Here is a 13,224-nt window from a genome sequence, read left to right on the forward strand (position 1 = left end):
TGTGTTGATTCATCTAAAGAGTAGGAAGAGCAATATGTCTTTGTGAAATCTGTTTCTGTAAACAGCCTGCTTCGTTAGGCTCACCTCCCTAGTTTAATGTGAATTATTAGCTAATGAAGACCCACCTTTTGACTGAGCTGAGCACTCCCTGGTATAACAGAATTAAACTGGCTGGTCCCACAGGGAAATGTTGGTGGATGAGACCTCCATTGCGTGATCTTCTTACTCTTAAAGATCGTCTATACTTGGTTGGGATGAAGGCGACCACATTAAAACAAAAATACGCAAGTTCGCTTTCTGATAGTATTAGAGATAATGGGAACTGCAGATGCTGGAGAATTCCAAGATAATAAAATGTGAGGCTGGATGAACACAGCAGGCCAAGCAGCATCTCAGGAGCACAAAAGCTGACGTTTCGGGCCTAGGTCTGCTTTTGTGCTCCTGAGATTCTGCTTGGCCTGCTGTGTTCATCCAGCCTCACATTTTATTATCTCGCTTTCTGATAGTGTTTAGATTGTGCATTTATAATAAAGTGTAAGATATTTCATTGAGATTGAAGCATTAGGAGTAGAGGAACTCGACTATCCCTGCAATTCTGTGAAAAGGAAATGCATTAAAAAACTGAAAAAAGCGACACACGAGAATTGTACATTCACAAAATACAGGATAGTTCATTAAGATTGGGAGTTAAGGAAATCGACCGTCCCTAAAATTCTACGGAAACAAAATGCAGAAAAAAATACAACTTAAAAAAGCAGACACACAGATGTCATTGTTTTTGAAAAATCCTTGAGATTTGCTAACTCAGTGTAACTTCCGAGGCGGTTAAACAAGGACTAAGGACGTAACCATACAATTCTGTACGACCTTTTCCCGAAGTGAGACCCAGTTCACCGCGGCGGAGGTCCCGCCCCGATCCGCCGCTTATTGGTGGCCGCAGCCCGGCGGGGAGACGCCCTTGTGCCCAGGCAGTGCGGAGCCTCTGGGCCGCTCATATGAGCAGCTGCTCATTTATTAGCCAGTCGAAGAGCGGCTGCATTAGCTGCTGGAAGAGGAGAGGGAGGTAGGTTGAAAGGCAGCGACAAAAACACACTAATGTTCCCGGAAACACGGAGCTGGGCAAGGAAGAGCAATGTGTCTTTGTGAAATCTGTTTCTGTAAACAGCCTGCTTCGTTAGGCTCACCTCCCTAGATTAATGTGAATTATTAGCTAATGTAGATCCACCTTTTGTTTTAAAGGACTACAGGTTTCGTTTTGCAAGCCGCAGGCTGTGAAAGCTGGAGGTTTTCGGTTTTGGTGGTAGGACTGTTTGGGGCTCGGTCAGGTTGTACAGTTTGAGATTATTGACATTCTAGTTAGTGTTTATTTAATACCATGGCAGGTGAAGAGCCTGCCTTGCCTCTCTGTACCCGCTTGTCGTACGCGGTGGGGCACTTTCTCAATGACCTGTGCGCGTCCATGTGGTTCACTTATCTCTTGGTCTATTACCACACGGTCCTGGGCATTAACAACTACAACGCGGGTATCCTGCTGCTGGTTGGGCAGATCGCAGATGGAATCTGCACCCCGCTCATCGGCTACGAGTCTGACCGCACTGCCGGCTGCGGCAAATACGGCAAGAGGAAAACGTGGCACCTTATTGGTGAGTGGCATCCGTTTGAAATGCAGACGGCGAGTAAACTAACACTTCTTATTCGGTGTTTTTCACAGTAATTACACGTGGTGTATGTTTTTATATAACAATTCCCTCTCATGCGGCTAGGGAACCAGAGATTTAACAAGTGTCTGTGGTGACACATCTCCTGTAAACCTGAGTTTACTGTTGGGCTTTAACTAAGTATAAAGTGCCGAGTTGAAAATAGTTCTGTGTCGGAAATTCCCTTCGTACAGTTTTATCCCCCGGGTTATATGGAACCCAAAAATACTGAATTAGAACATAAGTACAAGAGAAGGTGAGCCAGTTAACGATAAGGTAGTAGCTGGCATATAGTAGTGGCCTTGTGGAGAAATTACACAGGCCAGCATTGACAGTCGGTGATGTAGAGCATTCGTTACTAACGGTTTGGGTGAGTAGAGCTCAGCAGGTCTGGCAGCATCTGTGGAGGAGGAAACAGAGTTAACGTTTCGGGTCCGGTGACCCTTCCTCGGACCCGGACCCGAAACGTTAACTCTGTTTTGTCCTCCGCAGATGCTGCTGAGCTTTTCCAGCAACTTTGTTTTTGTTCCTGATTTACAGCATCCGCAGTTCACTTGGTTTTTATTGGGTAAGTAGAAGTTCAGGAGGTGATGGAAGGTGTTTGAGGGAAAGTGTAACCTAAATCTAGAGCCTAGCCATCTAAAGGACCACCCTCTCAACTCGAGGATGGGTGTGTTGGGAATAATGAGCGCCCAAGACCAGGACTGACGATGGGGAGTGCATGTAGGAATTTGAACCCAACAAATACTTTAGTTGAGCTCCACTTTATAAAGGATGGGAGGCTAGGGGTGAGTATTTATGTGGTGGAAGGTGGTAATGCTGTGCAGTTGTAATCCGGTGTCCCTGACGTTCTGGGTGCAGATGTTTGAAATTTGAGTTCTATAAAGATCTGGAATTAAAAAGCTAGTGAAACACAACCATGTGGCTATTGTCAGAAAATCTCATCTAGCTAGCTAATGTTCTTAAATGAAGGAAGTCTACCATCTTTTTATCTTAACTAGCTTGTAAGTGACTCCAGACTCTCAATGTGGTTGTCATTGCTGTCTAAAATGGCCTGTAGAGCCACACAGTTCAGGGGCAGTTAGTATTGGCCATTCTAGTGTATACAATTCAGGAATGAATGGAGACGAAACACGTTCAGTGTCTTAGTCAAACAATAACAAAGATTGATTAATGGTTCAGCAACTTCCTAATGCTTGCCAATTCTCTTCAATAGAGCTTTTCAAAGTTGCAGTTAGGACATCAAGTGTGAACTCAGTCTAAGATTCTGAAGTGGTGAGCTCCTAGATGTTGAATGCTGTGGACTTGTCTCTCCCCATCTTCTCTCCACTTGCCCATCTCCCATTGGTCTCTATGTAAAGACCCTTGCTGTTTGCTTTTTGCTGAAGGGTAATAACAATTTCAAGCCTCCAAAGCAGGGGAGAAAGCATTTGTCTACATGGTGCAAGTCAGGAAACACTTGACACACTGTCCATTTATCTACATGGATGCAGCTCCAACAACTCTCAAAGCTCCACACTATCCAGGACAAAACAACCCATTGACTGTCACACTAACTAATGCTTTTTACATTCACTCCCTTCATCACTGGTGCACAGTGGCAGCTGTGCACCACTGAAAAGATGCTCTACCGTAACTCGACAAGGGCAGCAGGTGCATAGGAGCACCACTTTGAGAGTTCTCATCCAAGATGCACACCATCCTGACTTGGAAATGCATTGCTGTTCCTTCATTTTGTTGGATCAGCATCCTGGGACTCCCTAAACACACAAACCCCCCCTTTTAAAAAAAACTGCAGATGGTGGAAATAAAACAAAAACATATTAGTGAGGATCAAACAAGTCTGGCAGCATTTGGGTGGATCCATGTGGGGCTCAAAGTAATGTCAGGGTAGATGATAATGGAATTAAACTAGTCTATTCTACACAGTGGCGTTGGGAAGACTGAAGTGTTGATGTATGGTGTGGTCTATGGTCTCCTGTTAAATATTGAAGAAGGAATAACAGATTGGGCAGCAACGTTACTAATGGTTTTTTGTCCCTTTTAAGGAAGTTTCAGCATTTTGCTTCAAACAAAATGGAATTCCAATTTATATTTCTAAAGGAAGTTTTACTTCTGTTCTAGCTTCTGTTGCTTGAGCAGCATGAAAGAACTGCATCTTGGATTATCCACTTTTCTCTCTTGCAGTATGATGAGCATCAGACCTCCCTAGTGTTCTACAGTGTTTCTTATCTCTCTTTAATCTTCATGGGACGTAGACATTGCTGATCCCTAATTGCTCTAGAACTGACTGAAAGTGGCAAATCCAGTCAAAGAGCAGTTAAGACTCTACCACTGCACTATGGGTCTGGAGTCAGTTAGGCCAGATCATTGGTGAATTGGGTTTTTAAGACAAATAGTCTGGCTAATGGTGACCATTAATCAACTTTTGAAATGCTGATTTTTACAACAACTCTTATTTGGAATTCCTCCAGCTAAACTGGGTTCCCCAAATACTAGCTATGCCCTGTCTTGCTAGTCCAGAGGCATGGACATTGTGCCTCTAACATGAAATTATCCTCGAGCAGTTGAATATATTATTGCAACTTGTTTCACTACGTATTGTTGTGCTGATATGCCTGGTTGGACCTATTGACCCACGTTATTTTCTCGATTATTTTCAATACACACATAGGTGGCTGACTTTATCTCTGTTATACACTTTCTCTGGGACAGAGATAAGTAGGAAACAAAGTTGTGAAGAGGGCGTGATGCAGACTGCAGAGGAATAAGACAGTTTAAGCAAGTAGGCAAAACAAATGGCAGAAGGAGTATCAAGTACAGAAATGTGAACTTGCCCACTTTAACAGGCCACATAGAAAAGACTAACTGTTTTAAGGGATTACAGGACTCTAGAAGTATAAATGTTTCTGGGTCTTGTAGTAAATGAATTTCCAAATGAGAATGCAAGTATATACTAGGTGATTAGGAAGGCAGTTAGAATGTTTATTGCAAGAGAAATGGGATTTCTGAGTAGAGCTATTGCTGTACGTTTTAGTGCATCAAGAGTTGGTGAGGCCGCGTCTAGAGTTCTGAGCATAGTTTTTGTTCTTTTTCAAAGTTGTTTAAAAATGTTGGAAGCATTTTTTCTTTTTGTAAAATTCTCATGATGTACATGGAATTTGTGTTAGGGTAGTGTCTGACTTTTTCTTGTGGAGAAAGGCTGAACAGGCTGTGCCTGCATCCACTGGAGTTTGGAAGAATGTGACGTGATCTCATTGAGGCTGAGGGAGCTCAACAAGTGAGAAGCTATTTCTTTTGTGAGATCAAGAACTAGGGGTCATTTATTTTTAAAATATGGGGCCTCCAGTTTAAGACAGGAATGAGGAATTTTGCCTTTAAGAGTTGTGTGTCCTTGGAGCACTGAGTGGTGTAAAGACAGGGTTCTTGAATATAATAAGGCAGGGGAATAGATGCTTATTTTGAATACATTGAATAAGTTTTGCATCATCTCTGATCCACTATGAACAGTGGGAAGGATGGCAATGACCTCCAGGAAGAGTCGATGAGTTGGTTAAATTTAACTCTAGGTAAATTCTCCTTTTGGTAGGAAGAGAATGGCCAGATCACACAAACTAAAGGGTTCATTATAAAGCTTTTTTAAACATTAATTTTTTTTATAATTGCATAGTGAATCTATTCTGATATGGAAAGTCCGAGGGTACTTGTTCTTTCATGTAAATCAGATGTGGTATTAGGGTATGGAGACAAGTTAGATCATCAAATTTTAAAAAAAAATTAACACTGACAGAAGGTTTGATGGTGACTGTGGGATTGGAAGCCCCAAGACAGATTTTGGAAATCAGACCACATCCTCAATGCCCAAAATATCGTGTGCTGATTCTGCCAAAATGTTGCTTTTTTAAGTCTGTCAAATATTTACTAAGTCAAAGTGCCACCCTCCAACTTTGGCACAGTCTCCCCTTGGTTAGTTTGGACATGGTTGAGCAGTATATTTTAAGTTGCATTGTATCTTGTTTTCTGTTGTACTTCCTTCAACGGTGCACAAGGCAAGTTCAGTTAACATGAAGAAACTTCGAAAGTGCTTTTTTTCTTTCATCTATCAGTAGATTAGAGCTTCAAGGCCATGTTGCCAAGTAGGATGGCACTTCGTACCATCTTATTAGTTTTGGAAAGTTCAGATGGAAGTATGACAAAGGGAAATTTTGGAATATTGGGACGCCAGTTATTGCTGTCTTCAGAAACACAGGTAGAAAATCTCAGCCAAAGAATAGTTAAGTTGTGAAGAGAAATGGAAGTACAAGATGAGGATTTCCAACTTGATGGCATATTTATTGAGCTGCTCTTTGAGAGAAATAAAGTCACATTTAGTCCTGTCACTCTTTAATGACATCATTCACAAGCAGACCTGAAACAAGTCTGTTGAAAAAGATCTACTACTTGTTTCCTGTTCCACATTTCAGACCTTTCTTGGAATATTCTCTTGGGTATTGCATTTCAAGTTACTTTTTTTAATGTCATGTTTCATGTCAGAATAACTAGTTTTTTTTAAAATGTTCCAGCAGGATCTGATCACCACCTTTTTTTTTCTTGAGCCTCCAGGTTTGTTTAAAGCTCTGTCTGTCTGTCTGTCTGTGTCTCTCTCTCCCCCACCCCCATAAGTAGCTGATAGACTCACTAACAGCTTTCTCAGGGACTTGCCTGTAAGTACAGCTGATTGGTGTCCAGATTGTACAAACTGATGTTAGTTGTGATTTAATTTGCACTTTTTAATGTCCTTGTTAATGGACCATTGGATGTGATTAGACCCTGTTGTGATAATTTGAATTAGAAAATATGTCTAAGCACTCGTTTTGTTTTGTGCTACTTTTGTAAAGTGGGTTGTCTAGCTTGGGTGCAGGCTGTAGAAGCATGCCATGGTATACACTCAAACTGTCTGCTGTAAGGCTAGACAGGAAGCTTTCCTGTCCTTACTGGCTGCTGTTGGAGCATGTTAGAAGCACATGATACTGGGGTCAAACTCCGCCCCTTCGTCACACTTTAATGCGCTTTGCTTGACCATCAAGTTTGTGAGTGGGACTCACTAACCTGAAGCTCCTGGCTTAGATCGGGACAACACCCACTGTACCCTCATACCTCCTTTGCAGCCTCTCTAAACCTTTACAAATTTGCTACACAATCCTATTTTTTTAAAAACCGTTCTTTTCAAGAAAATGTCAAATTAGAAATGTGATATTGAATAATAAACTTTTGCATCTTATACCTATTTTAAAACAACTTCTTTTCAGTTGAAAGTTCTGCATGGTGAGATTACACAGTTGACAGTTCTACCAAAATTCTTGTTTGAAGATTTTAAAAGTTACCTCATGACTGTGTTCTAAGGGTGTGTGCCTGGTGTGTGTTACACTTTTATGGAAAGACATGCTAGAAAGTTGGGCAAAACCTTTTTGACTATTCTTGATCACTTTCTACAAGTTGCTTTTGAGGATAAGGTAGGAAGATAAACATGCCTCTTGAGCAATCCAAGGCATTTATTGAGAAGGGTTCAACAAATTGATGTCAAAAGAGAAGCTTGATGGCTGTTAAATAGTTCATTGATTATTCAGTAAAAGCAGGGAAAAGGCAGTTTCAGTTTAGTGATGGTGTTGTTACCTCTAGACCAGGGGCCTGGGTTCAAACCCAATTGTTCTGGTGATAGTCATGATATGTCCAAATATTTTGATTTTTAAACCAAAGTTATGTATAGTGAGAGATCAGATAGAACTGAGGCAGAGAATTTTTGGATTGCTATATGTGGTGCCATGATAGTACCCACCACTGGACCAGGAGGACTGGATTTAGGTGCTGTGTGTTCTGGAGGTGTGTGATAACATCTCTGAACAGATTGATTAGAAAAATTTTTTTATAGTCAATAAAAGCTGCAAATAGATTATGTCACCTTGAGAGTTTGTTTGACTTGCCTGTTTAGAATCTATATTAACAAAGACCCTCTCCCAGTGATTCAGTGAACAACCATAGATCTTGGTGTGAAAATCAAACATGGAATAGGAGGATCCCAGCTGATAAACAAATTGCTGTCTCTGGCTGGAATGTACAGACCTACCAAGGTCAGCTGTAATTTTCTCCATTCCTTTTCAACATTACTCCCTCCCTGAGCTCGGTTTCTTGCCAGTGTATATTGTCTATTTCTCACCATGAGTAATACCCTTTTGTAGACTGCTTTTGAGGTATGTAATGTACTGAAATTTACTGAGTAACATCAGAAGCAATATGGAGTGTTTCTTTAACTGAAACATGCTCCTTGTCCTAAATTGTGATACTCACCCTCCTCTTTTTAGTTGCCTATTTTTGACATCAGACTTAAACTCTCTGGAAAATTGAGTACTAATTCCAAATAACAAAACTAAATGAACAATCCCAGGAAGTGAATTGTGGAAACAAAGGATTGTTTTAGAACAAAGCAAATAGAGTACTCTCCTGTTTATTCTGTTTTTTAGTTCTTTTCTGTAACATAATGTAATCTATAACTTACAAACCTGACAGTGCGCTTATCAACACAGATGTTTTGCTGTTGTACGCTTTTTTGAAATGTAAAGTCAAATACTATCCGCGATGTTCACTTTGACACAATCTCCACTCAATGACCATGGAAGTGTGCGGTTTTAATTGTGTTTTTAACTGCAATGCCCTTTTGTAAATGAATCGCACAATTCAGTGGCAGCTGCAAAATCTTTACCAGGTCTTCAGACAAATCGCATTAAGTCTAAGGCATATTACTTTGAAAGGAATGTTCACATTTTTGAATAAATGATTGAAAAGGATCTATTCAGTAATGTTTTAAAACCTTCCTATAATCCAATGCTGAAAGGCACCTTTTTTGATACTCTTATTCATGTGACAGTGTACCTACAGGCCTTGTTTTGATTTCTACAGCATTGTGGTTTAGTCCTTAAACGTTCTGCTTTATAATTTTTGCTCTTGATTTCTGTTTCTTTTTGTAAACCCTTCTACTTCACTGTCCTGAATGTTCTGAGTGACTAAAGTCCCAGATGACCACTTATGCTCAAACCTTTTTGTTTTTCCCACTAGGCGCTGACTCCTACTGTTAAGAACTGGAGTCAGTCTGCTCAGCTTTGCCATTCAATAGACTTGTGGCTGATCCGACATTCCTCATGTCTGCCTTCCTGCATTTTCCCTGTAGCCCTTGGAATCTTGATTGGGGGAATTGTCTATCTCAGCATTAAATAAACACTAGAACTCTGTCTCCACTGCTGTCTGTGGCAAGGAGTTCCAAAGGCACTCAACCCCGTGAGACAAATAATTCTCCCTGATCTCAGTCTTGTTTCAACTCCCCTTTGTTCTGAGACTCTGCATTGCCCTCTGGTCCTAGATTTTTCCCATGACGAGAAATATCCTTACAGATAGAATCCCTGCAGTGTGGAAACAGGTGCATGCTGACATTTGGAGCATCCCACCCAGACCCATTCCTCAGACACCACCCCCCCCCCCCCCCCCCCCCCACACACACACACACACACACACACACACACACACACACACAGACACAGACACAGACACAGACACCCCACACACACAGACACAGACACCCCACACACAGACACACACCCCACACACACACACACAGACACACACCCCACACACACACACACACAGACCCCCCCCCCCCCACACACACACACAGACCCCCCCCCCCCCACACACACACACAGACCCCCCCCCCCCCCACACACACACACAGACCCCCCCCCCCACACACACACACATACACAGACACACACACACAGCCATCTGAGGATGGAATCGAACCCGAGTCCCTGGTGCTGTGAGGTAGCAGTGCTCACCACTGAGCCAACATGCTCCTCAAACGTTTATGTCTCTGGCGGGGCATAGAACCCTGGTCCCAAAATAGTGTCCGCTTAGTAAAATAATACAGAGCAAATCACTTGAGGATGAAAAGTGACCAGCCACTCCTCCTCCAATGAGGAGGGTGTGATGTAATTCAGCTCAGCTACCATTTTGCTCCCTGTTTGAAATAATTTCATACAATAATAAACTGTAAACTCTTCTGAAAGTCTTGAAGGTTTAGTTGTAACATCAAGCAGCCTGATTTCTTTTTTAAAAAAAAAGACAAAGCTGATGAACCTGGTGTTCAATATTGTTGCAGATAGTGGCTTTTTTTTGAGATTTGCGCCCTAATATGGGATAATTGAAGAAAGTTAACAATCTGTCCTGTGATTTCAGTATTTCTGGGGTCCAAGTCCCTGCTACTTGGATGGGATGTACTGAGTTTTGATCATGGCCCGATGTAGACCAACCAATCTGAGTGCTTGTCAGCAAGATCCAGTATAAGGTGGGTGTCCAATAATGGGCTGAGCCTCTCAGGTGCCTGCTGTGCTTGGGCTTAAGGCCATTCTGCGTGGGCCTGTGGTTTCTGTCCGTGACGATAAGGCTGGTATTTGTTGCTCATCCTTAATTGCCCTGGTGAAAGTGGCGATGAGCTGACTTGTGGAATTGCTGGGGTGAATGATTTTTTGGAATGAAGTTTCCAATAGTGAAGGAATGGTGATTACACTTCCAAGTCAAGATGGTGTACCTCTTGGAGGGAACTTGCAATTGGTGATAGGCTCGTGCATCTGCTGCCCTTGTACCAGGATTTGGAAGTTGCTGGTGGAGTCTGAAAGACTGCAGTGAGGTTTTATAGGTGGTACACATCACTGCCACTATGCAGCATTTGTGAAGAAAACAACTGATTTTATCTTCTGCCCAAAAAAAGTACACCAGGGTATCTTGTTCTTCTCTTACCCCACCCCGGATACTTTTTGTATTTGCAGATGACCGCCTGAGGTCTGTTTTGCAATTCTACTTCTGTAATTTAACTCTTTTTTTTTTAATATGACTGGAAAGAGGTAATCTCTGGCCATTTTAATATCTGATAATGGTCTGGTGACTGATTTTAAACCTCAGGCTATCTGCTGTATTCTTTTAGCACCTTGAATATAACCTAGGAAACAGTAAGCAGGCAGTCTTAATATTGGCAATGCTTGAGGGTTGGGGATGGACATTGGTAGAGTTTTAAAATTTGGCTGAGGCGTTAGAGAACGTGACCATGTTTTCTCAGTGCGGATAGATTTAAGGTTTCACGCATCCAGCTAGCAATACAAATAGAAACGTTGCTTTTGTAACTTGCTTGCACACTCATTCTCACAACTCTGTTCATACCTATCCTTTTTTGTTTGAAGATGCCTATTTCTTGAAACAGATTAAATTCACACTTTCCATTTATGGTTGCCTGTTGACATCCAAGTTGGTTCTTCAAAGCAATGCCCATTTGTGTTAAGGACCTCACAAAGTGTGCTAACAATAGTAGCTGTTCTGGTAAATGGGAATATTAATAAGCTTTAAGTGGAATTAATAGGCAGCACTATTGAGTGTGGGGGAACTCCAACCTTCTGCCACTCCTTGCATATATTGAAGCTGCCTCAACAGAAGAAAGCATTGCAGAAGTTTAAAGTAAGAATTACATGCTGTCTGTTCTTTAAAATGTGGGTAATGGTGTAGAGTTCTTGAGTGGTTTACTTGAAGCTAGGTGAGCTGTAATGTGACTGGAAATTGTGGAATCACTGAGGGCCTGACCTAACATTATTTCTATTGAGTCTGAAAATTCAACTGTTTGTCTTTCTTTTTTTTTTTCTAAAACCGTTTGTTTTTATTGCCCAGGACTCTAACCACCAACAACAGCCTGTATTAATGTAGCCTTTTTTCTGTTTGAACGTGTATCGTGGCATTTGAAGATCGTGTTTTTTATATTAAATTATGTGACACCAGGCTAGAGAAGGAGATATTACAAAAGGTGTTCAAATGTTTTCTCAAAGCAGGCTTTCAAGGACTGAGCTGGAGGCTGGGGCAGAGAGGGTTTGGGGAGAGAATTTGAGCTGGGAGCCTAGGCAATGGAAGGCATGCCTGCAAATGAGGTTGGGGGATCTGCAATAGGCCAGAGTAGGAGCTGCACAGTAGGAAGGATTGAACTGGAGACTAGAGATGAGTGGTGTGGTGGACTTGAAGACAGATTATGACAGAGGATGAACGTAGGAATAAGAAATTTTAAAATGATATCAAATACTGAAAGAACTCTGCAGATGTGGCAGTAGTTATGGAGAGGGAAACATCATAAGCACTTCAAGCCTGATATGACTCCTCTGAGATTGGCTGCCTTGTACTTGACGCAGACAGAACTGAAGTCATTATTGGACTTCACGTCAGTTATCATTCCTGCTCCTCATGTGCTGTCAGACCTACTGAGTTTATCTGACACTTAATTTCAGTTTTCCAGTATCTGCATTATCTTGCTTTTTTAAAAGATGTTTCTGGGAAACTACAGGCATTTATCTGACATTGTGAGCTGAATGTGGTTTTCCTGGGGCTTTCCAACTGCAAGAGGCGGTATGCTACTTACAAGTTGAACTTACCTTTTTATTCTTTTGAGTTCCTTCAGAATTTCTTGGCTGATTACTTTAAAAAGATGAACTAAAAATTCATGGATTCTGTTCTTGGCAACAACAATATCTTCCACATTGTACCACTTGGTGTAATTTTGCTTATGCAATAGGCATGGCATGGGAGTTTCTACAATGAGGACTTTTTTCCACTGTTTTTGCTTCTGAGATTACTCAGCCCTTCATTGGGGCCCCCTTTACCATTTCCTTGACAATGTTGTTTTCTGCAAAAATTTAGTTGTAAATTTAAATGCCTTTTTGAAATTTGTTTCTGGTGCTGAGTAACAATTCTGCCACAAAACTGGCATCTTTGACCACCGTGTGTGCATCTGCACAGGTCGTGTACAAGATGAGAACAAAATATTCAGAATTGTGAAGTAAGTAGTGACATATTTATCAGAGCATTGAATGCTTTGATTTTTTTAATTGCAGATAGCATTAATAGATTCAAATTAACTGTCTTGTGCCGTCCCAGTACAGAGAGAAATGTTGTGAGACTGGTTGTGGATTGGTTAAATCTAAAGCAGTGAAATGCGTATTTTAAAATGTGTTCAGAGGCAATGGGAACAGCAGATGTTGCAGAATCCAATATAACCAAGTGTGAAGCTGGATGAACACAGGCCAAGCAGCATCTCAGGAGCATGAGGGTCCAGGCCCGAAACGTCAGCTTTTCTGCTCCTGAGATGGCCTGCTGTATTCATCCAGCTTCACACTTTGTTATTTTAAAATATTGTCCCCTGTTTAGTTTTGTCATTGAACTTTATAAATTATTTGCTATCTTTGTAAGAGGAAAGGAGTCAACAAGCTAGTCAAGTACCTGGCAACTAGTCAGAAGCTAGTAAGAGCTGACCCAATTGGGGGTGGGTTTGAAGGTGTTAGAAACTGCAGAATTTTGGTAGATATTTTGTAACTTTCTCAGGAGCCCCTTTTTCTTTTTGGAGTTGGCTGTCTGAGCAATGGCTTTGGATTGAGAGTCTCTGACAAATACTGCAGAAGAAGTTAGTGTTTGTGTA

General features: G+C 41.5%; 1 protein-coding gene across 6 annotated transcripts in view; it reads left to right on the forward strand.

Annotated features, from left to right (window-relative positions):
* The first annotated feature begins 956 nt into the window (after positions 1–956).
* The window catches only part of mfsd12a (major facilitator superfamily domain containing 12a), a 51,027-nt gene continuing 38,759 nt past the window's right edge, over positions 957–13,224 (forward strand). For 5 of the 6 annotated variants that reach the window (XR_009442797.1, XM_048559890.2, XM_059638480.1 and 2 more), the window contains exon 1: positions 957–1,643. Coding sequence is in view for 5 of the 6 variants with exons in the window: in XM_048559890.2 (XP_048415847.1) it covers positions 1,376–1,643 (268 nt within the window). In the remaining variant the exon portion in view is untranslated. The remainder of the gene's footprint in view (positions 1,644–13,224) is intronic. The other variant, XM_048559891.2, reaches the window with a different exon arrangement.

This window comes from Stegostoma tigrinum, chromosome 30 (assembly GCF_030684315.1).
Source record: "Stegostoma tigrinum isolate sSteTig4 chromosome 30, sSteTig4.hap1, whole genome shotgun sequence".
Taxonomy (NCBI): domain Eukaryota; kingdom Metazoa; phylum Chordata; class Chondrichthyes; order Orectolobiformes; family Stegostomatidae; genus Stegostoma; species Stegostoma tigrinum.